The sequence below is a fragment of the Mus pahari genome, chromosome 10, assembly GCF_900095145.1.
Source record: "Mus pahari chromosome 10, PAHARI_EIJ_v1.1, whole genome shotgun sequence".
In the NCBI taxonomy this organism is placed as follows: domain Eukaryota; kingdom Metazoa; phylum Chordata; class Mammalia; order Rodentia; family Muridae; genus Mus; species Mus pahari.
The window spans coordinates 77,274,022-77,299,727 of record NC_034599.1 but is presented as its reverse complement, the minus strand read 5'-3'; the positions used below and the strand labels follow the sequence as shown (position 1 = coordinate 77,299,727).

General features: G+C 33.6%; 1 protein-coding gene across 2 annotated transcripts in view; it reads left to right on the top strand.

Annotated features, from left to right (window-relative positions):
• The window catches only part of Phip (pleckstrin homology domain interacting protein), a 107,371-nt gene that overhangs the window by 37,293 nt on the left and 44,372 nt on the right, over window positions 1-25,706 (top strand). For both annotated transcript variants that reach the window (XM_021206705.2, XM_029543296.1), the window contains 9 exons: window positions 7,395-7,616; window positions 7,890-7,990; window positions 10,099-10,169; window positions 11,380-11,480; window positions 11,576-11,616; window positions 12,261-12,359; window positions 13,270-13,423; window positions 13,912-14,046; window positions 24,801-24,929. In XM_021206705.2, the coding sequence (XP_021062364.1) occupies window positions 7,395-7,616; window positions 7,890-7,990; window positions 10,099-10,169; window positions 11,380-11,480; window positions 11,576-11,616; window positions 12,261-12,359; window positions 13,270-13,423; window positions 13,912-14,046; window positions 24,801-24,929 (1,053 nt within the window). The remainder of the gene's footprint in view (window positions 1-7,394; window positions 7,617-7,889; window positions 7,991-10,098; window positions 10,170-11,379; window positions 11,481-11,575; window positions 11,617-12,260; window positions 12,360-13,269; window positions 13,424-13,911; window positions 14,047-24,800; window positions 24,930-25,706) is intronic.

Here is a 25,706-nt window from a genome sequence, read left to right as displayed (position 1 = left end):
TGTAAAAATGCTTTATGAAGAAAGATTTAAAGGTTATTTATATAGAAACAATAATATTCTGTTTGGTATATTTTGTTAGTGTTGTCAAGGAAAGATGGTATGAAAATTTAGGGAAATGTTAATTGTGAAAAAAACTTACTGGGAAGGAACTAAAGGAGGAAACCTGAAGATAAGAGATGACTTGATACACAGACGCTCTGAAGGAAGAAAGGCTGGAGTTCTTAAATAGGAATGTTTGCACTGGTTTATTTGAACTGGTTAGAGCAATACTGATGTAGGCCTATAATTAATAGACTTTACTTTCAATGTAAAGTGTTGTATCTGGTTAGAATCCTGGATAGGAATTGGTACTGAGTTCTCGAGGTTAGTGATAAACCTTGACAGACAGAAAGAATGGTAAGTAGGAGCCACCTAGAAGGAAAAAGCTTGCTGAATATGTATGCTTAGCCTTTCAAATAAATGGGGACTTTAAATTTCTAATATTGCAAAAGTAACATGCTTATATTGATCTAAGTTTAGAGCCTATGATAATCTGGTGCATTACAAAATAGAGGGCCATATTAGACCTGTAGAATGTCGCTTTCTCAGAAGAGCATAGCCAGATGCCTTCTTGGCTATGTGTTGCCTACACCTGTATCCAAAAGAATGCAAGCAGTTCTCATTGTTCCTCGGACTTTTTTTTTTTTTTTTTAATGGTTGACTTCATTAATTTATGAATTTTTAAATTAATACCAACACTTTCATGTAATACTTAAAAGAATTAGATAAATAACAGTGAATCCAGAATAAAGACCCAATTGAAAGGAACCTTTTTTTAGTATGATATGTGTGATCTTTTCAAGTTCAGCAGTAGAATAAGTGAACTTACAGACTATATTAAGCCAAATTCTTTGATTTGGCCAAACCTAAATTTTGTTTAAATCTCACTGTTCTTCTTCTTTTTTTTTAATCAAGTTTTTGTACTCTATTGTATGTTTCATCTTCTCTACCTCCACCTTTGTTGACAAGATATCTTGAAATAATTAAATAATATCATGAAATAATTTTTTAAAAACCCACACAGTTTGATGTCTTGTTTTTAAAGGTTATATAAACTAAAGTATACAAATTTTTGTTGTACAATTATTCAGCTTATACCAGGTATAGTGACAATAGACAAACAGTATTGCAATGAACACTTCACAGTAATTATGAATATGTTGTTAAAAGCTACTTATTGCTCCTCCATGCTATTTTGAGATTAACACTCTATATAACATAATTGGATTTAAAGAGAACCCCCCAAATAAAATTTCATCCTCATTCTTTTGTTATAGCATTCCCTGTAATGCTGTCTCTTTGTAATTATGTCCACTTCATTGTCACCTATAAACTAATAACTAAATTTTGCGCTCTCAGATCTTGGGTTGTAACTTTAGTTCTACGCAGAGAAAGAAGAAACTAGCAGTGTCAGACTAAAGGCAGTGATGGCCCTGTCACTTGAAATTCTCTAGGAGCTACTTTACTAGGTAAAAATCAAGTCATGAACACCCTCTCTGGTCTTCCTTAGGCTAAGCCTTTCCAGATTAGTTGTTAGATCTGGTAGTATGTTGCTATACAACGGTCCTGTAGCTGATGGCTAGTGTTTTCTACTGGGCATTGAGACTTCAGTAAAGAGAACAAGACCAGGTTTTGTACTGCCTGCTTTCTCACTGTTGATTTTGGAAAATTTCCTTAACTCCCTTTAATAAACTGTATTTCTATGTTCCCTTTTCACTTTTTTTTCTTTTTTTGGGTTCTTTTTATATTTCCTCTTTCTGGAAAGAATAACCACCTGTCTGTTTGGTTGTTTGCTGAGGTTACATAATATTTACAGATTTGCTTTAAAAATTGATCCCGCTGCTCCTTCATGCATGCATTTTAGATGTTATTTTCTTTTAATTAAGTGTAGTAGAGAGTAACTGAGTCTGGGTATGGCATTTTCGTGAATACGCATCATTTATGCTTTGTTGTGATTTGCCACCTTCCCACTGTCCTCTCCCATGTTCCCATCGTTTGGCTTCTGACCTTACTGAGACCCCCTCCGCCCTCCCCATAGTCCCTTCTGGGTTTTTATCTCACAGGTATTAATTACCCTCTTCTCCCTTCAATCTTTCTTAAGAAATAAAAGGAAGCCAGAGTATGAAGAAATAGAGGGAGAATAAAATTAAATATAAAAAAGGGGAGAATAATGACAAGGGAAGATTATTGGGAGGTGGGGGAAGAATAAGAGATTAGAATTAAAAAAAATTATTAAGGCAAAACAGCAAGATACCGCTCAGGAATGAAAATAATCTAAATAAAATCAAGTGATACATGAAGGGGAATTAAACAAATATTTTAAAAAGGCTACGAAACAGAAATACATCTAGTTGATAAAACAAAACAAAACCATTGGCTATACTTGGTGGCACACAACTTAGTCTATGTAGTAAGAGAAAAAGAATGGACCTTTTGGAACATGTTCTTCCTAGGTTCTCATCTGGGAATATTGGTAGTGGTTACTGAACTAGCAGACTCTTGTACTCTTATAGCTTGTACTTAAATTAGACAAGTATCCAATATTCACCTGCTTTGTGAATCTTGGTAGCTTACTTTATCTACCAGGGAGGGGCCTATGCTTTGCAGTCTTGAGAGCTGGCCTGTTTCTCTCACTCAGTATTATTTTTATCTGGCAGATACTTTCCAAGTCTTATCAGAAATAGGGAAAGTGACCAAGCCCTGAGACAGACCTACCTTCATGCTTTTTCAAGAACCCCTGCCTGTTTATCATCTTCCTGGAGCCATGTCACAGTTTTTAGGCTCTGTAGTAGTTAGGTAGAGATAAATGGATGCAGGGGTTGATCTTCTCTGTCCACAGGCCTCTCAAACTCTAAGGTTTCTCAATTGGTGAGATGTGTTTTGGCTAAGGGCAAGATATCTTTGCTGATGCACTTCTTGTCCTTTGCCCAGATTCCTGCCATTTATACCCTTTGCTCCGTCACTGTCTACCCATCCTGACCTCCATATTAGCTTCCAGTAGCCTTTGGTTACTCAGTGACTAAAGGAGGCCACATTGTGACTTTCCCACATTTATCTCAGGTTCTTACTGTAGCTGAGGTTTTAGTGATAGGCTCTCCTTCAGGATGGTACCCAGTTGCTGCACAGCACATCTAGGAAAACATGAGCTTTCTGTCTACTAGAGGAGTCATTGTCTCACCAAAGTTGGCAGGTGAGTTTGAAATATGTGAGGGTTGTGAGCTTGCCCTAAGGGCTGCTTGTTCTTTAGACTCTTGGGAACAGCCCAATCTTTCTTGGGATTCTCCTTCATACATCTTCATATATGCCATGTGACTTTTACCATTTATTCAATATTATTCTTATTTAATACCCAGTGTGGTTTTAATAGTTTTCCTTTTGTAAGAGTCTAATTTAGTCGTCTTCTGGCTTATAATTAGCCTCAGTATTATTTGTGGTGCTGGAATTAGGCTTAAAGAAAGAAAGTTCGTTTAAATTTTGATCAACAGTTTGTTATGTTTAAAGAATAATTTTTAGTCAGTTTTCAACTTAGCCTCTCACAGTCCTATAAAACACATGTGTAGGGTATTGAAGCAATGGGACACTTTTCTAGGACTCAGTGCATTGGTTTAATTCATATTGAGCATCACTGAATAAATAAACGTATTTATGGTGCTTTTTTTTTGGGGGGGGGGGTAGCCCTGGCTGTCCTGGAACTCACTCTGTAGACCAGACTGGCTTCGAACTCAGAAATTCGCCTGCCTCTGCCTCCCAAGTGCTAGGATTAAAGACGTGCACCACCACACCCGACTATAGTGCATTATTTACACTTTCATTTTGGTCTTTTTACTGTTTGTGTGTTTCTGCTTGCTTATGTATATGTCTGTGTGTGGAGTGTGTGCCTGGTACTATGGGGCTTAGAAGGGTGTCAGATTCCTTAGGATTGAAGTTAGAGGTAGTTGAGAGCCTCCATGTGGATGTTGAGACCCAAGCCCTGTCCTCTACCCAAGTTTCAAGTGCTCTCAACTGCTGAGTCATAACTTGAGCTCCTTATGCTTTTTCAGCGCCTACTGCTCTTTTTTCAGAGAGGGTTTAGGGGAACCTTGAGCTCAGTTTCTGTCTTCCTTGTGTTGAGTACAAGTGCCATGACATACAGTTTATTGTTCTATTAAAATGTTTTCTGCGAGCTGGAGGGATGATTCAATGGTTAAAAGCATTGTTTGCTCTTCTAGAGGATCTCAGTTTGATTTGCAGCACCCATGTGGTGTCTAACAACTGCCAGTTCCAGGAAAATGGGTGCTCTTGTCTAGCCTCTGTTGAGAGTATATGGATATGGTGCACAAACATACATGATTGCAACACTAGCACATGCTGCACAAATGTTTTCTCGCTGTTTTCTGTGCTTGTATTTCTTTTCTTTCTTTTTTTTTTTATTTTTTATTTTATTTTTTTTGGTTTTTCGAGGCAGGGTTTCTCTGTACAGCCCTGGCTGTCCTGGAACTCACTTTGTAGACCAGGCTGGCCTTGAACTCAGAAATCCGCCTGCCTCTGCCTCCTGAGTACTGGGATTAAAGGCGTGCGCCACCACGCCCGGCAGTGTGCTTGTATTTCTCATAGTCATATTGTCAGAGCTTAGTTGATTTTTTTCTTTCAAATTTTCTTTAAAATAAAATGCTAATCAAAAGTGATAGGAGGTAAAATTTTCTTAGGATACTTGTTCTGTTTAAAATTCTGTCAGTAGTTCTTCGGGGGTAAGAATAGGTCTTTGAGTAGTATAGTAGAGATTATCTCATGTAGATGATTAAAATTTTCTGTAATTTGAAAGGAACAAAGAAAGGTTAATTTGAATATTAAATACTTATATAAGGAAAAATATACATTAGTTTTATTGTTGGTACTTGTTTGAATTGGGCAGAACAATAAACTCAGGAGTATACATTAAGACTTTTGTTAGATTTAATTTGTGAGAATTCTGGAGGGAGCACCAGTTGCCACTTATTTTTGTTAAAGCTGACATTTTTGTCAGAAAACTAGAAGTGTTCATTGTTCATTAACATGGAAAGCATGTGAAACAACTGCAATATAGTTTAAAGCAAACTTTTACTCAGATCTATATGAATACAGTGAGCGGCAATACCAATATTTGGAAGCAGAGTTACACAAATTTTGCTTGTGCCTTAAGGTTATACATACGTATATTTAACTTAAAATTCCATTTTTGTAATAAATACAAGTCAGAACCAAATACAGATCTCAGTAAGTAGTCTTGATAGTTTGGAGAAGATTTTCCCATATTCTTTGTGGACATCCGAGTTCAGGTTGTTCAAGTTTCTTATATAAATTTGCTATATATTCCTATATAGCCTGTATCTCTATTTCCATGTACTTCAAATCATCTGCATTACTTAACAGCAGTTACTGCAGGAAGAGTACCTAGTGAATTAGTTCTTACATCTTGTTTATGGTAAAGAAACTGGAAATGTTTGTATACATATATTTGTTCTGAATATGCTTTTTTTTATTGAAATAGATAATGGAAATAGTAACATTGTTTTGAATAAATGAATGGAGTGAATGACTCTACTCAGTTTTTAGAATTAAGATAACTTAATCAAATGAGTCCTGTGAAGCCTTTTTATTTTAGCTAGTACTTGCTGTTTTCTTCTTGTGGTATGTGGTGGGATGGACTTTGTTGTTGGAAGTCAAAAGTCTTGCCATTCTTACTTCACTTCCCACAGATGTACAGGTTTGGAATTCCTTTCCCTGTTACTCCTCTTTGATCCTTTCTAATCTTTCTCTTCTGTTCAGTAACAACTTAGTGTTTTACTTTTTACTATCTTTATTGTTCTAGTATCAAGCTAATTTTACTACTAAGTGTTTTACCAACTTTAACCTGATTTTCTGTTTTCTAGCCTCATTCACTCTGATTACAAAGTACTCTGAAAAGTAAATCTGGTTCTGGCACTCACTTGTTTGATGTCCATTATAGATCATCATTTCTTCATTTTCATGCCATTGTTTCATATTCTGTATTAGTTTGCAGACAGCTTGCTACTTGGCTACTTTTCTAGTTTACTATAGGATTCAACCACACAACTAGCTTGTATTCAAGTGGGGAACGTTGTAGGTGGTATTGGTAGGGTTTGAAATGATGCGCATCTAACCAACTTCTAGTACTGTGTACCCTAACCACTAACACAGAAAACTTGTGTGAGTTATTTGCTGCTTTGTACATTCTCTTCAGATACAAAGGTTTGGGTTTGGTTTCGTTTGTGCTGTGTTAGCTTTAGATTGGATGATCTTGGAAGAATGATTACATGAAACTATGTAAAACTAGATCCTGTCAGACCAAGTATCTGTTTTCTATTTTAACTTAAAGTGGCAGAAATACTGATGTAAACTCCTCGGATCATTATATGATGATTAATGACACAATTTGTGCTGTTTTAGATATTTAAGATTTGGGATTAAGAGATAAAAATAAAGCCCAGAAGTTCAGACCTCTGTTTGGAATGTGAATTGTAGTATTTATTTCAAGATGAAGAATTAATGACTATCCCTTTCCTTCACAGTTCTTACTGAATTTAAGATAAGCACATTATTTATTTATTTTTATTAGATTTTTTTTTTTTATTTACGTTTCAAATGCTATCCCGAAAGTTCCGTATACCCTCCCAACACCCTGCTCCCCTACCCACCCACTCCCACTTCTTGGCCCTGTCGTTCCCCTGTACTGGGGCATATAAAGTTTGCAGACCAAGGGGCCTCTTTTCCCAATGATGGCTGAATAGGCCATCTTCTGCTACATATGCAGCTAGAGACACAAGCTCTGGGGGTACTGGTTAGTTCATATTGTTGTCACATAATTTATATATGTTTACTGGTTTCAAAAACCAAGCCTTTTTCTCTGAATAGTGATTTTTAGCTGATGTCATAATTTTACCTGAAGGTGATTGTAAACGTGTTCATTACACCTTCAGCTTTTAATAGTTTCCCCAGACTACCATGTACCATTGTAAAATAACGTATTAGGAACCATATTTGTTTTGCAATTAAATTACATATTATTATTGCTGTAATTCACATTCCTTTTTAAGATTGGAGGAAGTGGTGATTGTAGATGGCAGGTGTAGACCATTGATGAATTTGATTTACTACCTACATCTATTTCTCTTGTTTTTAGGTACACAATCCTTAATTAGTGAATGATTTAATAAAATAAAGAATTTCAGAAGAAGAGCAGTACTTAAGATTTACTATTAGTTTTCAATGTCTAAAATGTAGTTGTTGATATGTGGAGGTGACACATTTTTTATATTAACATTTTGAATTATTATTTATGGGATTAATTCTATCAATGTTTCTATTCTAATTTCAAGGGTTCTGATGATTGTCTTGTGAAAATCTGGGCCACAGACGATGGAAGATTGCTAGCTACTTTAAGAGGACATGCTGCTGAAATATCAGACATGGCTGTAAACTATGAGAATACTATGATAGCAGCTGGAAGTTGTGATAAAATGATTCGTGTCTGGTGTCTTCGAACCTGTGCACCTTTGGCTGTTCTTCAGGGACATAGTGCATCCATTACATCACTACAGGTAGTTGTTGTAAATTGTATTAAACCTTTTATATTTTAAGAATTTAATTAGATGTTAGGATGTCACTTTTGTGGTGTAATAGCTAAGGTTTAAAACAGAAAAGTATTTTTTGTAGAACTGTATGAACTCGCAATGCCATGGTAATCGTGCCTTTGGTTAGCTTAGTGTTGCTGATTATCGTTAGCGTCTGTGAGTTTGGTTTTAAAAGAGGGTTTTATTATTTGGACTGCTTCTGTTCTTGTAAAGAATGTTTCCCCTGTGATTGCTTTTCAGTTCTCACCATTGTGCAGTGGCTCAAAGAGATACCTGTCTTCTACTGGGGCGGATGGCACTATTTGCTTTTGGCTTTGGGATGCTGGAACCCTTAAAATAAAGTCAGTTGCTTTTTTACTTTATAAAATGCATGTTTAATGGTTGAAAGTGTAAAAAATATCAAATCAACAAAGAGAAATATTTAATTTTTTCCTTGCGTAAATAATGGAAATAAGTTTAGAAATTTTTAATCTGATCTTTCATTTTTATGCCTCACCTTTTTTTTAATGTACCATTTTTTCCCTCATACTTTGATTTTATTTATCTTTCTCTGAAGTCCAGTTGTTTCCTTAAAGGATATACGTTTTATTGCTATATCTTTCTGTATGCTGTATAATTTTGTCTTAGCTTAATTTTGTACTGAGAACATGTTAGTGCTATAAATGTAATTTTTTAGAATAATTCAAGTTACATTGCTAAGTTTATGAACATTAGATTTTGTTTTAGAAAACAGGTGAAGTTTTCATTATAATACTGCATTAAGATACACAGACTCTACAGCAGCACTTACAGCTTTGATTTTACCTCTGCTAAAGTCTTGATTTGGAGAGATGGTTCAGTAGTTAAGAACACTTAGATTAATCTTATGTCATATCATATTCCAGTTCCAGGGAAACTGAGGGCCAGTTCTGTCCTTCACAAGCATCAGGCGCACACATGACATAGTGCACATACATACTTACAGGAAGAATACTCACAAATGAAATAAATATATTTTAACAAAATTTTTTAAAAATTGGCTTATCAAACCAGGGTTGCAGAACAGTTAATCTATTGATAAAGGACATCAAAGTAAAGAAAGGCGAAATGGTTTTCCCATTTCTCAAAAACATGGTTCCAGGTAACCATTATGCTTTATGTGCATTTATTTGAAAAAGGTTCTCACTTTGTAGCTCATGTTGGCCTGAACTAATTATGTAACCCATGCTGTCCTGAGCTTTGAGTATTTAGCCTGTTTTAGCCTCTCAAGGCCTGGGATTAAGGATCATTTATTTATATTATTTTTTATTTAATCACAAACTGAAAAATGCTCCAACTTTGGTGCTATGGACAGTTAAAGTTTTCTTCTCTGATAGAAAAAAATTAGGCAAAAGTAGGATTTTAAATATTATCACAGATTTATATGTACATTGATACATGCATCAGAACTCATACTAAAGATCTATAGTTTTATTTTTCAACATAGTTGAAACATTAAACATGTCAAAAATATTAATCTAGAACATCTGTAGCATAGCTATAACTAGTATAAATGAATCTGAATATAAGTTTTTAATGTATATCATGCTATTTTAGAGGAATTTTGTTGTTGACATGATTCACATTGAGTTCAGATTTGTTTTAGTATAAAGGATAAATTGAGTTTTGGAAGACTGTTTTATCTTGTTGCTATATTAGAAGATGAGCAAGAGCTAGAAAGATGGCTCAGTGGGTAATGTGCTTGCTACATAGGCCTAAGGTCCTTAGTTTAGAGCCCCATCACCCTGTAAAAGCTAGACAGATAGAGGCATATCTGTTACCTGAGGGGCTGGGACTAGGTTTGGGACAGCCACAGATAGGGCTTGCTGGCTATCAAGTGAAGTAAGTGATCTTGTGAACTAAGACCTTGTCTCAAAAAATGAGGTAGAGTCATTGAGAAAGTCACATCGTCAGCTTCTAGCTTCTACACACATGCATTCATGATTGCACACATATTCATAGGCCTCCCCCCGCCCTCCTAACACATACACACTACTTTAAACAGAAAGGAAAAGCTTAGTTGACTCTACTATATACTGATAACATACAAACCACAGTGCTAACACCTGTTTTGCCAATGGGTTAATTTTTAAAGTTGATTTATTATATATTTGTATGCCACTAGTCTACTACTATATGAAACTTGTTAAATTGGATTAAAAGTGGTTATAATTCATTTCTAGAGTGACAATGACTTTAGACTTGTTCTATGTACTGATTGGTGTGTGTGTGGGTGTATCAGAATGTACTATGGAATTTATCTCTAGAAGTTTAGAGGGACTGGTGATAGAGTTTTGATATTGATGTTCTTTTTAGGAAGATAGCCAGCTGTTACTCATTCATTTTGTGTTTAAGATCAATTTGTAGAAGGGATTATTTCTTATAGCTCAATAGGATAGTTTTAAATGATTATTTATTTGATTCATTATAGTCCAAGACCCACAAAATTTACAGAGCGCCCTCGGCCTGGAGTGCAAATGATATGTTCTTCATTCAGTGCTGGTATGATTATTTAACATTTTAATTTTCAATTTAAATTTGTTCAGTAGAAAGCACATCTCAAAGAGATGGAATTACGAAAATATGTTCTGCTAGATTGTATATCATATGTAAGTTAGATCTAATAAGCAAATAGGAATGAAAATCAAGTTAGGGAACTTTACTCTTAGGAATTCATTGTATAAAAATCACATGAATTCCATACTTCTCTAGTAGAAGGGAATAAATGATTTCAAAATTAAAGAATGAATCTTTATACTTTCTCATTGCAAATAAAGTATTTTAAAGTTGGTTTGTTTTCATGGAATTTGGAGACATTGCATAAAAATCAGTAAAAATTAAAAAAAAAAAGTGTGTGTATTTTGTTCCAGAGTCTTATTTGCTCTACCAGTGCTGATACTCTAGTACTAAATAAGCTTATGCAGTTGCATTTTGAATGGTTGCCAGATGGCTTTATGATCTAAGTATTAAAGTAAATTGATTAAGAAAATTGGGGTCACTAGATCTGATATATAATATTCCCAGCATCTGTTTTTATCTACCTTTGTTCATTTATAATTGTAGATAGCAGTGTTAGTTCAGGGTAAGGGACAATAAAGACCTGTGAATCTGCTGCTGCTAATTATTTTCAAATTTCTAATTCAAAATACCCAATACAGTTGCCAGTAGACAGTAGTTGTTCCAGTTGTAATATAGACATAGTTTCTTCATATGCATTTTTATCATACTGTCGATTTATGTTCTTTTCCTAAAAATACGTTGTTGTTTTTAAGGGTCTCTGGAGTGGGTCATTTAGCAAAAGTACTTAAAATATTTCTATGTGTATATGCTTATTGCTCTTAGTGTGAATAAACTGTCATACAAACCGTGAATTTAAAAAAGAATATACATGCTATATAATACAGTGACATAAGTGAATGTTGAGTACTTTGTTATTGCAGTTTGTACAGGCAAGTCACGGAGGGAGTTGGAACTTAAAAGTATATATACCTTTATCTTTTGTATCAAAATTGAAGCTTTTGTTCAAAACTGTAATACATCACATTCTTAATATTTAAGACATTACTAGATTTCTCCAGTTCTTGTTAGAAAAGAAATAAAATCAAACAGGACTTTGATAGCTTTGGGAGAAGACAAAAGAAGACTCAGCAACGTTAATAGTATGCAGAACTTGTGTCTTACTTATAGAAACTGATGCTCTTTTTCTTGACAGGTGGGATGTTTTTGGCCACTGGAAGCACTGACCATATTATTAGAGTTTATTTTTTTGGATCAGGTCAGCCAGAAAAAATATCAGAATTGGAGTTTCATACTGTGAGTATTGGTAAAAGAACTAGATGGGTACAGTCTTGGGTGCAATCAACAGTTATGTATTCAGCTTCTATTGTGGTATTTTTCTCTTTGTACAGGACAAAGTTGACAGTATCCAGTTTTCCAACACTAGTAACAGGTAAAATATGTTTGTCTAACTTAGTTGGAACTTGATAAAGGTAACTAGTAGTCAAATTCTAGGTTGTGTAGAAGTTACTCAATATATTGAAGACTATATTCTTGGCACAGAATATAGTCTTCTTCCCCAGTGAGTTATACATGTCAGGTATTTGGATTCTTTTCTAAAATAGAAAACAAAACAAAACAAAACTTTTATCTATACCTTTATCTTTTGTATCGAAAGCGAAGCCTTTGATAAAAACTATAATACATCTCATTCTTAATATTTAAGGCATTGCTAGATTTCTCCTGTTCTTGTTATAAAAGAAAATACAGTTATTTCTTGACACTTTGAATAGAGGTAATTGAGGTCTTTGATACTGAAGAGCAACTTTTTTCCATCGGAAGATAATTGTGTTTGTCAAATGATCTTGAAGCATTTTGAGAGTTATTTTTATCAGCCTATTCATGACCTATTAAAATGGTCTTACAAGCTCATAAAGTTTTAGGAGTTCTTAGATTTATAGAGACTTAGGGAACTATTTCTACTGTATTAGAATACTTTGTAAATAAAGATGTTCTTTAAAAAGAGAAATTTGGGAAAAGTACATTTTGATAGAGTCTCTGACCTTCCCCTACCTTTTTTGTTTTTGTTCTTAACAGGTTTGTGAGTGGTAGTCGGGATGGGACAGCACGGATTTGGCAGTTTAAACGAAGGGAATGGAAAAGCATTTTGTTAGATATGGCTACTCGTCCAGCGGGGTAAGAGATCAAGCTTGAGATATTTTTATAGATTATTTTATATTATAATGTTGCAGATGGGAATGACCTTTGCTTATTATTATTGTGTGTCATGTTAAAGTGATTAATTTTCTTCACTAATTACGGGTGCTATTGAAGGCGAACAGAGCTGATTTTTGTAAACTATATTTCATTGCCCTTACTAATAAGACCTGAGTTAAATTTTAAGTTCTGTTTTATTAAGGGTATGAAAATATTTACAGCCTGAGTATCTTATTGTATTCCATGCTTTTTCTCCCATGGTTTTTGGTTTTGCTGTTGAGACTTACTGTTTGAACTTACTTTTAGTGAGAAATAGCTTTGGTCTCCATCCCTTCACCTTATGTTGGAATTGTAGGCATGTGACCCCAATCCTAGTCTTTTTTTTAAGTGCTGGGATTCTGTCCCAAGCTTTTATGCATGTTATTTGGGAAGCACCCTATTAACTAGGGCCTCGCAAAAGGGTGAAGTCATTCCCTGTGGCTTCCTCAGCCAAGAAGGATTATGATACATGTTGTAACTATTGTTTTAGTTTTACTGTTTATTCTCCCTCCTTGTGTTTATGTATAGTTGTGTCAGTGAATGGGAGAACAGAGCAGTCAGGATGGTAGAACAGTAAAAGGTGGGACATTAGCTTCTACTGAACCATAGATAGTTATTGCAGAGGGATTTACTCCAGAGACCTCTTCATAAGGGCTTATGGATACAAAACCCCTAGAAATGTTGGTTTTTCTGACTCCATGCCATAGCCTCTGCTATTGTGTCATTTCAGCTGTTTTCAATTACAATGATAACTATTCATGTCAACAAATATAAACGAATGAAAGCAGATTTAATCTTTGTCTTGTATTTTAATAATCTCGGCATAAACAAATAAACTTTTCCTTTTCAGCCAAAATCTTCAAGGCATAGAAGACAAAATCACAAAAATGAAAGTAACTATGGTAGCTTGGGATCGACATGACAACACAGTTATAACTGCAGTTAATAACATGACTCTGAAAGTTTGGAATTCTTATACTGGTCAACTGATTCATGTTCTAATGGTGAGAAACAAAACCCAAACTTTGAGTACTGCTGAGGCTGACTGTAGAGTGTAGTCTAAATAAGTAAATAAGTATGATTAAAACCTCTTGGTTACTTTTAATATTACTGGGATTGAATATATAATATAGTCAAAATAAAATTGTAGAATATAGTCTAAATAAAATAATATAAACTAGTATGTTTAAAACCCCTTGCTTTTTTTGATAACCAGACTTGATAGGAAACTGGGGATAATTTAAAAATGCAAATAGGATTGACTTGGAAATGCATCATAAATGCTTTCTGTGTTTGTTGTATAGGAGTACAATACTTGTATTCTTGAGTATTACTAATAATGCCTAAGTAATAGTGTTATTAGTAGTCTATTGTTTAGACATTGAAATTTTTGCAGTTTAATAATTCTTACTACTTGGTTTCTAGAACCATTGCCATTCTCTTGTGTAATTTTAAGTATGTATAAATGCTTTGTTACTTCAAAATATTTCAGGGTCATGAAGATGAGGTGTTCGTTCTTGAGCCACACCCATTTGATCCTAGAGTTCTCTTCTCTGCTGGCCATGATGGAAATGTGATAGTGTGGGATCTAGCAAGAGGAGTCAAAGTTCGATCTTATTTCAATATGGTAATTATATTTTCTGTTTAATACCTGTTAATGACTTGGAATATTTTTGACAGAAGGGCTCTGCATATCACAAGTGAAATCCATTTTAACTTCCATACCTTATTATGATTTTAAATATCTATCAATAAGGAATTATTTGTTCTGAGTATATTGTGATGCCTGGCTTAGTTTTACTTCGTTTATTTTTAGCAGTGAAGTTATGTAAATGAAGCTGTAGGGAAGATAGTGTCTTTATGTTGCGTTTTGTTGGCACTTTTTTATATTTTGTTTTTGTAGAACATATTTTGAGTACATCAGTGTCAAAACTGAAGTCAAGGAATGAGGTAGTTCCTAACGTCACTGAAACCAATAGCATAGTGGATGTTTACTCTGGCTCAATGCCTTTTGCCTCCTTGCTTGTGTTCCTATGTTCCTTTGGCATATTTTTGTTGAGCATTTGAGTTAGCATTGGTTTGATTATTTATACAGCTTATTAAGTGGTATCTGCCCTCCTCTTTGATCAGTGTATGAAATAAAAGGGTCCTTAAATACTCCATTTTATCGTCACATTAAAAAACTACTTCCTAAAACAAAAAAAAAAACAAAAAAAAACAAAAAACAAAAAACTACTTCCTCTGTATCTGTTCTCATTCAACAAGAGGAAAGAAGACAACATAGCTTTACTGTTTACTTTTGTAAAACAGAAGTTTTCAACAAGTCATAAGATGGTATAATTAGCAAATTAACACAAAAATTAGAATTATTTTTTAAGTTCAGTCATTTTCAGGCTGAGAATATAGTCTGGTGGTAGTACTTGCTCAGTGTATGCAAGGCCTGTACTGTTTGATTTTTGAGGCCGTCCGTACATGCATGCCAACTCCCGAAGGCATTTGTGAGATTAAATGTTTATAAAGAGATTGAATGACACTGAGTATTGTTCTTGATTGGTTATAAGAATAAAAAGGTTTGTTAGTGAAGTGATTAACTTTGGCTTTTGCCATGGATGTTGCTTAATGTACAGAAGGTAAGAAATGAGAATTGTTTAATTCCCATTTTTATGAAAAATGATTACATGAGTTAGATGTTAGTGATGAATGGATTTCCTTTGTGATGATGTAGAGTTATTTTTTTAAAGCAAATTTACAAATGCAGTAAAGTTTTTTTTTCTCTTTTCTATCTTCATATTTCTGGATTGCTCTTTTCTAAACATCTGTTGAATATGGAAGATGATCATTTCCCAGTTAATACTTAATTGTGACTATATGTGCATTAGTGGTTTCACTTAGGAATTTATATTTCAAAAGAACATTCTTACACTGCAATAGAAATGAGTAATTTATAGTCAGTTAAACATAGATTCTGAATTTTCTTTCATCAGGTAAGTTTGGAACATCAACATTTTACCATTTCTGCAGATCTGAACATTACAGCACGTTTAGCTTTATTGATATTCTGGTCCTGCTGTTATAAATTAGGTATATAACCGGACATCTCACTGTAAAAATTCCTTAATTACTATGAAAATTATTTTTGAGTCAGTGTGTGGTACCCCACACTTGGAAGATAGAATCAAGAGGATCAAGAGTTGAAGGTCATTTTGGCTACATAATGAGTTCCAGGCCAGCCTTGGTTATTTGAGATCACAATTTTTAACAGAAGGAAAGAAAAGAAAATAATTTTGTCTTATTTAAGGTTTATAATATAATATAATATAATATATATATATATTATATATAATATATAATATATATAATAAATAGTAAAACCTCTAAAGGCTGACTTTATTTTTTTTGTAATCATTAATATCTTCAAATTGAGAAAAACAAATAAATAAAACAATTATTCTTGATACAGAAAAGTATGCTCAATCTTTTGTCTCATTAAAAACAAGTTATAATAAGGTATAACCTTTATTTTTTAAAAGGTTTTAGTGGTTTCAAATTTTAAATGACTTAATAGATTTCAATGTACTTAGCAAACTCTACAAAGTTGTATCTTTATGAATATCTTTTTTAAGAGTAAGTTTTTATTGCTGGTTTCAAGAAGAAGGTGTTCATTACAAAACTAAAGTGCTTTGGCTAGCTTTGCTTTGGTCACAGAGTAGAAAATTTCATGGTTTATTTTTTTTATTTTTAAATTAAGACTATTACTAATGTCTTCTTAATGCTAAATGTATTCAGGGTGGTAGCTGAGAATTTTAGTAACATTGTATAGCAACTACCAGTTAGACCCAGTTAGTGATATGTCTAGGAATAACAATTTAACAGTGATATAATTCTGAGTGGCTCTTCTGTGATCTTTGTGATTGCCAAACTTTTTCCCTCTGTTCACTACATTGCCTTTTTTTTTTTTTTTTTTTTAATGGACATATGGTAGAAAAAGCATCCAGCACTGCTACTAAGAAATTAAAAATAACTTTAGGATGAAATAGAAACTGATGGTCTCTCTTACTGGTCATTGTTCAGCTTCAGGTTAGCTATTTGGTTTAGTGTAACTAATCAGAGCTGTTAAATATCACAAAGCTTTGATGAATCCAAATGCAATCTCTGATATTGTTGTACTTATTATCCTAATTTATATTAAATTTAGTAAATATTTTTGAGCATTATATGGCATGTCTAGTCATCCTTTATAGAATTTAAGAATGATGAATGATCCTCAAATATTTTAATTTAGCCTTAAAATCTGTGAATGCTTATATAATTAATATTACTTTGAGGAATTTAAAAAATTGAAGCCTATAAAATGAGTAAGTAAATTCACCATTGGGCTGACAGCCAGAAAAGAGGAAAGAAAGTATGCCTTTAATTGAATTAATTCTTAAAATATATAAGAACTTAAAAATATATGTTTAGGGCTGAGGCTAGGTGTTGAAGGAAAAGCTTTCCTAATACCCACAAGGTACTGGACTCAGTCCTGTCACTACAGCACCTCCACCCCGCCCCAGTCCATTAGACTCTGGTTTCTGAATAATCAGATTCATTCCTAAACTTAGAGTTTTAAAAGATAGTAGAATTAATTTATAATTCAATTTTATGATGGATTACTCAGCATTTTTTCTACCTTACCAATTAGGAAAATTAGAATTCTGTTGTTAAAATCTTAAGTAATTAAAATCCTGTATTGTTAAAGTTTTTTTCCTGTGAAAAGTTGAATTTTTAAACGCATGTGTTTGAGATAGTCATATTATAATAGAATTTAAGTAGGTATATTTAGAGACAGTATTTTAATAAATACCAATAGTCAGCATTCTTGTAAGTGTTCTTTTCTGTATTAAAACTAAGACCTTTTAAAAAAAGTTCTTTTGCTTTGTTTTCTGACTATTAACTTTGTAAACAAAACAAAAGGTTTGCTATTGAGAATTCAGTTTCTTTTATGCTTAAATAAAAATTTCTAATTGATTTCATTTCAAAATTCTCTAACTGAATTCTCAGCTTGCTAATAGTATTTCATAAAAAAAAAATAATGGGGTAACTTGTCTTGTTTTTATTGCCATTCCTCTTTGCAGAGGACTTGAATGACAAGAGCATTTAGGAGTCAGGCTCTGAGTGTGTTTCTGTTAATTATGAGATGTACAAGATTATAGTAAATGATATGCCTGGAAATGGCTAACACACTCATCTCATTGCATTGGGGAACCTCTCCTCCCTCACTGCCCTCCCATTTATCTGTCTCGTCCTCTTCTAGGGAAGAATGAAGCTAAAGAGATTATTATAGAGAATTATTAACACGGGAAGACATTGTTCTTTAAAAGAATGCTGAGTTTCTAGGCCTTGTATTTTATTCTTGTCTAGTAAGTTTTAAAACCATGTGAGTACTTAAGGCTTTGAGTTAAATAGTCCTTGCATAGCCTCAGTAATCAGCAAAAGTGCTGTGTATTTGGCTAGTTTATGAAGCACACAGTGTGTATTGTTTAGCAAACCTACTGATTTTCCTTGACATTGGCATGAAGAAAGCATCATTGTAGCTTTGTTTTAGTGAATATTTTATGAAACTACAGTGTATTAATGCCAGTTAAGTGCTGAAGACATTTAGATTGTTTATAGAAATAGAAAATATGTGCTATATGCTTTGCATACTAAAATTTATGACATTATGTTATTCCCAGTCTTAGAAAAAATAAAGTAGATTTGAAGTTCTCTTAAAGTTTTAGGTGTTAATTTAAATGTTTGGTCCCCCTTTTCCACCACTAAATTACCATAGATTATACTTAGAATTAACAAATTTATAAATGGATTTTAATTTTCAAGATTAAAATTTCTTCACTTCCGTATTTCTTAGTACTAGCATATATTAAAAATATAGGATACGTATGTGTATGTGTGAGTATATATACTAACCTAACAGTGTTCACAGTGGTGCCTGTTAGATTTTTCTTGTAACTTTGCTGCTTTTGCTTTATCTCCTTTGCTGTTCATACCTTTATAGTTTTCACTGTTACTACATATTTTTTACTTCATATTCTTTTATTTTTGTCAGGATACTTAAAGCTGTAGTTTGTTGCTTCTTACCTGGTTTTGCTTTTAATTGGAAAAAAAATATGTCTCATTAGCAAATGTTTTTTGTTTTTTACTGAGTTTGATCTGCATTGCTTTTGTTGTTTCATGGGTAAATTCCAAATAAGAGCTTTTATTTAATAAATGTTTTCTTTATTTTTTATGATTGTTCTCTTAACATTTCTTTACTTAAGAGGCTTTTAAAAATGTTCCAGTGTCCACTAATCCAGAACAATGTATTTCTCCTTGCAACATTTCAAATGAGTAGAGGCTGCCAATAAACCACTCAGAATTTTTGTCAATGCATACTTCTGACATTAGCATGTTCTCAGTGTGACCTTGTTTAGGTAATTGTAGTTGTATGTATTTAGGAAAGAGAAAGACTGAAAATAGCTATAGTTTACCATGCTACCACTTGGGAATTGGGATATCAAGTATGCTCACAACATCCTTCATTCTCTATTTCTTCTTAATGTCTAATAAGATAGTATCTCATATCTATAATCTCTTTGTTTAAAATATTCTGAATGCTTATAGTCTTTGTTTCAGTTTCCTCCACTTTTCTTAGTGTATGTAACTATTGTTATTTTCAAGTTTCCCAAGTTCTTTAGATTTTCTTTCATCTCTTTCATTTGTTGGCATAAATACTAGTTACTGTTTAGCAACTTACACAGTATTTTTTTTTTTTTTTGATAATCAGCTAACCATTACTTCCAGGCATTTGAAATTTGATAATTTATAAGGAAAAGTATATAATTTATGTATAGGATATAACAATGAAATTGAAGGCAATATGATTACCAAATACTTGGTTGTATATTTTCTGATTATAAAACATCAACATCCAAAACTGAAAAAGACATGGCTGTCTTTAGCAACCTCACAGTTAACTTGAAGAACTAAAACATGCTTGAAATCACAAATATTTATATCAAATAGAAACATGACAAATTATAACAAAGTTACTATATCTGAATACATAGTTGTCAGTCAGTTCAGGCTGTCTGATCCATGTTTTTTCTTATTTTTAAAAATTATATTGAAATTCTATGTGAAAAGTAAATAGAGTTAATCAGAAAGAATAATAAGAGTAACAATATAAACAAAACAAATGTTGATAAAATAATGTAGGAAGTTTTTAATAGATTGTAATATATAGTGTGGTAAAAACACAGGCTGAGGGAGATTCGCAATAGTCTGAGATAATCTTGTGAGTGGACACTGAAATACTGTGTTGGTTTCCTTAACTACAGCCTAATAGCCAAGGCAGTGATAGTTTTGTGGTTTAGAAGTCATATTTCAAGTATAAAATTAGGTAGACTTAAGAAGGACTACTTTAGTTATTTAAAGATGAAAATTATATGGGTAGGTAGGAAATTTATGAATGAAAAAATGTATATGTAACACTTGTTTTCTGATAGAGGGAATGAAAAGGAGTAAAGAGTCATTACACGTATTCAGCAGTTCAGTCTGAGTTAATTGAAGTTAATGAGGGTAAAGAGAACATTTTCTTTTTTTTAAGTTCATGTTTGTTTCTTGTGGTAGACTTCTTGCTATGGAAATGTCCAGCCAGCATTTGGACTTTTAGGCTCTAGAAGTTCAGAACAGAAAGGCTAGAGTTGTGCCATCTGGAATTGTTTCTTCATTTAGGTAGAGGGTAGGATAGAGAGTTTAGAAGTAAACTTTCAGAAACTCTCTGTGGAAAAGAAAAGAAATCAAAATCTCTGTGGTGTTTTTGACAGCCACTATTTCATTTTCAAAGATTTGGGAAGAGAATAAGATCTCACAGAATTCCAGTATATTTGAAGCTGACTTATTTTTACTTTGATAAAGCCGATTCTTTAACAATCAGTGTTAATATAATTTCTATTTTATGTAGTAGCTTGGCTTACTAGTTTATCCCAGCAGGCATTGCAGTGTTGTCTTAGATGTAGAATTTCTTTTCAATTGCTATCTTTTGTTCATATGTATTGATCTTAGCATAAATTAAGGAATTTTAATATTTAAATCAGTGACAACCTTTTAACATACTTTGAAGTTTACTAGGGGACTAGAATATGGAGAATGTTAACAGATTATCTTTGTTTAAGCTAAAGGAATGATTGGAAGGTATTGTATGTTCAGTATATTGGATAATGTTTTTTAAACTGGTCTTTACTGTGTGTGTGTGTGGGGGGGTATAGTGTAGGTGTATAAGTGTAGCTTTGTGAATTTGATTCTTAATCTTCCACAATGCTGATCTTAGGGATTGAACTTTGGTCATCTGGCTTGACATCAAGCCTCTTCCCATTGATTGATCTCAGCCATATCGTATGCATTCTTTTTTACTTTTCTAGTGTTGCCTAACTCCACTGGAGCTTTATGCACCAAGGAGGCTTTGCTAAGTACAAATACTCCCTGTTGTTCGATTCATTTGGAATGTTTTATAGCTCTGTTCCCTTCCAACTATGTGGAATAGTTAAAGAATAAGAAAATTTTAAAGATGGGAAAAACAAAGTAGCCTTGGATATAGAGTTGACATACTTCTTTAACACGGTGATTCTGCATAATTTCCTTCCCATCCTTCATCTTTGTGTTTCTTTTGATGTCTTCTACAAGTGCCTATTTTCCATGCCAGTCAGTCTGGCCAATTGACATAATTAGATGTTATAGTTTTAGGCTCCACTTTGGTTCTTTTGATATAAATCAAATCCACATTTATCTAGGTCTCTGAATAACTCTTGAGGCACATCATGACATTAGATCTGAGTAGGGTTCTAAATGACTGTTTTAGTGCTCTTCGCTTTTACACGGACAAGAGATGTTTATTTACTTGTCTTTACCTCTTGTAACAGGAGTTTGACACTCATTTCCTAAAAACTTCCAGGACATAGTCACAGAATTTTCTAATAGAGATACTGTTATAATAGCTTCATCTTCTGTCTTAAAAAAGCGAAATATAGTAATTGCTAAAATATTACCTTTTTTTATTGACTTCTTTTGAAATTTTTGCCATTCTTGGCTAATACTATTTTATGTATTATCTTAGCTGTTCTTTACTGTTGTTTAGTGCGAATGGGTTTTGTTAAATAGTCTTTATACATGTCCCCAAAATGTATAATAGCATACTAGAGGAGTAGTTCATCTAGAAGAATTCTTACTTACTTTAAATTTTTGTCATTATTACTCTGTTTTGTGTGACTATTTTATTATAACATGAAATAAATAAATCATGCATTATTAAATTTTATGTTGACTTATTTTTAGGTAGAACATATACCTTATATATTTTTCTGCACATATTTTTTTTATACAAATATAGTGTTTTGTTTTCCTTAAGTAAGATTCATTGCTTCCTAATTACACATGTATATTTAAAGTCTTATAAATCCCTTGACTGGTTTAAAAGACAATTCTTTTCAGAGAAAATAACTTTTTTCTGGTTGAGTTCGTCAGTCATAATATACATTATAAAATAGAAGCAACTAGGGTAGTCAGTCTTTTAGTTGCTTTTTTTTTTTTTTTTCTGTGATTAAAGACCATGAGCTAGGCAACTTAAAAAAGACAGTGGTTAGTGATGACTTGGAGTTTTAGGGGCAGAGTTAATGACCATCATGGCAGGAGCTAGGCAACAGGCAGGTAGGAATGATGCTAGAACAGAAGGTGAAAGCTTCCATAGGATCCACAAGCACAAGGCAGAGGGAGACACACTGTCTGGGGTAGCATTGGCTTTGGAGACCTCATATTCAAATATGAGCCTGTGGATTTTATTCTCATTTAGGTTACCTCATTCCATTTTCTGACCACTATAGACTTGTTTCCACATCATAATACAAAATGAATTTTGTCCAACTTGAGAATCTCAGTGTCTTCCATTTTCAAGGCTGTTTAAAAGCCCAAAGTCTCATGATACTCAAGATGCAATGTAAAATAAAAAAGCAAATTGTATACTTTTAACTAAAGCAACACAAAATATACATTACCATCCCAAAAGAAGGAATCAGGACATAGTGAGGAAATACTGGACTAAATTAAGACCCAAACCAAGCAGGGCAGATTCCAAATTTTATAGCTCCATGTCTCTCATGTCGAAGAGCTTAGATGGTTCTGTTCTTTCAGCTTTGCTGACTGTAATACACTTCTCCCTCTGGAGCTAGTGCAAACTCCCTGGTCATAGCTCCCTTTGGCAAATAACACTGCTTTCTCATGTCTAATATCTATGGATCTCTAATCCAATTCATATTACAGCTTATCACATTAGGCTGTACCGGCCTTCTTGCAGTGACCACTTTGCCAAGTGCCTGGTCTCAATGGCTTTTCAGATTCTATGTTACGTAGGACACAGAGATAATGCATGATTATTGTTTTAGAGGTTTTTAAGTTCATTTCAACAAAATTCTTTTGGAAATCTCCTAACTGTATATATGAATACACTGATAGACATCATGCATGAGAACTTGAATACCCCACCCCACTCCTTTCTCCAAATTAAATGCAGTGCGGGATTTCTAAGAGAGGATGCCAGGAAGCTCTGTCAGCTTTCCTTTGTCATCACTAAGTGTAACTTTGTTCACACCCCTTCCTCAGTGGACTTACAGAAAAGTGTAGTTCTAGAAGTAGTTATAAAGTCTTTGTCTTTTTTTTTTTTTTTCCAATGAAGATTTTGAGTGAACTGAGGACTAAAACATCTTATTCCTGGCCCAGATAATTTCCTAAAGTTTTCATGTAAAATTCTTTTAGAGATAAAATTTTTTTTACATATATAATTTTGTGTAGCATTTATTTTCTTATAAAAGTACTGAACATTTAAAATGTGAATCCTGGCATTTGTACTTACAGTCTTTTAGTTCTGTAGTCAAATAGTTCATATTTGACTTATGTCCTAAACTACATGGGGAGAACGTAGTTCTGACCTTTGATTTTTGAGCTGTTTTAAAGTGGTCCCTTCCTTTGCTATCTTACTTTCAAGTTCCTTTATGCCCAAGAAATTATCCTAGTTCACTAATGAATCATTTATCTTATCTGGTAAGTTATTAGAAAAGCTTCCTTGTTTTCTTTAATAATTTTGAGGCAAGCTGCTTTCTTCTCTGTTAAACCAGCATCTGGGACATCATTAATAAGATTATATATATATATATATATATATATATATGTAACTTCAGTGATCCAAAGGCAAGTTGAGCTGTCTTTTTGAGGTCATCCTATGTGCCGGAATTTAGATTGGTGTTTCTCTTTTGACTGAAGTACTTATTTTTCTTGAGAGATTAGTATGACTCTTCTGCATTTTAATTCCTGTGTTTCATGAACAACTGCCTTCTGCCAAATTTTTAATACTCAAAAGTTACTTCTTTCTTTCCAAGCATTTCCTAGGATGTAACCAATTAAGTTCAGTTTGTTCTAGATCAGTGGATACCGGAACAGAAAGGAGGTATTTCTTACCTGATAATGTGTGTGTTCCGATTCTGCTAATCCAGAAATCCAATCACAGTTGTTGAAAATCATCCTTAGTTATTACTGTTTGGGAGTCAACTCCCGATTTTAGTTGTTTCAGAAAATCAGTCCCTAGATGTGCTTTAGATAGGGTAGAATTGTTACCTCTTTCAGAATACTGCTAAAGAAGTTTTCAACTGGAACATAGTCTGAAGAAGCACTGAGAGCAAAAAAAAATCAGAGTGGTGATTGGCCACCTCTGTTTGATTGACAGGTTGCAGGGAGAAACCCATTCGTTCTGGATTAATGGAACTGGAAAACAGAAAACAATTATCAGGTAAAAAAACCCTTTTCTTTAACCTTTAAAATTCACCATTAGAAGATGATTCAGACCACCAGGGAATTTTTTTTTTAAAACCAAAAAGAATAAAATTTAAGTGTCTTGTAAGGAGTGATCTCTTGCTACAACTCTTGAGTGTTACCAAAAAAAGAAAAAAAAAATGCTACCTTTGCTCTATGTTCTTAGCCTTTACAGAAAGGGCAGCAATGAATGGAAATAGATGGAATGTATGGTTCAGTTATGTTTTAATCTGGGTAGATTCTCTGGGTGGGAGGAGAAATCTGTGCATTTTTATTTTCTGAGTTTTGTCTGGTCTGTGACTGGGTTCTTGGTTTTTTATTGTTGTTAATTTGGCATTTTTCATGAATTTGCACAAATTTTATTGTACTCTGCTTATTATAATTAATCTTCCCTCTATCAGGATGTTTGCATACTTTTAAATCTTTCCATCATAAAATTCTAGTTAACAGTAGTACCGCTTCTTTATATTTTAATGGTAGTTTTCTGATTTTTGGTTAAATGTGTTTCAGATTGAAGGACAAGGACATGGTGCAGTGTTTGACTGCAAATGCTCCCCTGATGGTCAGCACTTTGCATGTACAGACTCTCATGGACATCTTTTAATTTTTGGTTTTGGGTCCAGTAGCAAGTATGACAAGGTAGTGTATGGCATATTTTCCTGTTTCTTAAATACATGGGTGTCTGGGGTTATATGTTTTACATAGGAGTGGGTGAGTATGCATATTGTTAAAAGTAGACAACTTGGGGCTGAAGAGGTGGATACTCAGTGGCTAAGAGTACTTGCTATTCTTTGAGAGGACCAGAGTTTGGTTTTCAGCACTCAGGGCAGGCAAGCAGGCCAAAACTATTAATTCCTGCTCCAGGGGATTCGATAAGCACGAGCACTCACATGTACATACCCTTACACACACACCCACACACACACACACACACACACACACACACACACACACACCCACACACCCCTACACCCCTATACATAATTAAAAATGATTTTTAATATCAGCTCAAGGAGTCCTGTCTTTCTTTTTTTTATTTTGGTTTTTCGAGACAGGGTTTCTCTGTGTAGCCCTGACTGTCCTGGAACTCACTCTGTAGACCAGGCTGGCCTCGAACTCAGAAATCCGCCTGCCTGTGCCTCCCGAGTGCTGGGATTAAAGGCGTGCGCTACCACGCCCGGCAAGGAGTCCTGTCTTATACACCCTGGAGATTTGTTTTTAGAAAGCAGTGTAACAAAAACATGTATAAAGTCTTTTCTATAATTAAATTGTAATTAGTTCAAAAGGAGCAACTTTTTACATATCCTATTAGAACAATCTAGATTTTCGTTTGTAACTTGTGATAAATTTCCTTGAATAGAAGTTAATACCCATAAAAGGATATTTCAACTTATATGAAATGTTATATTTACACAG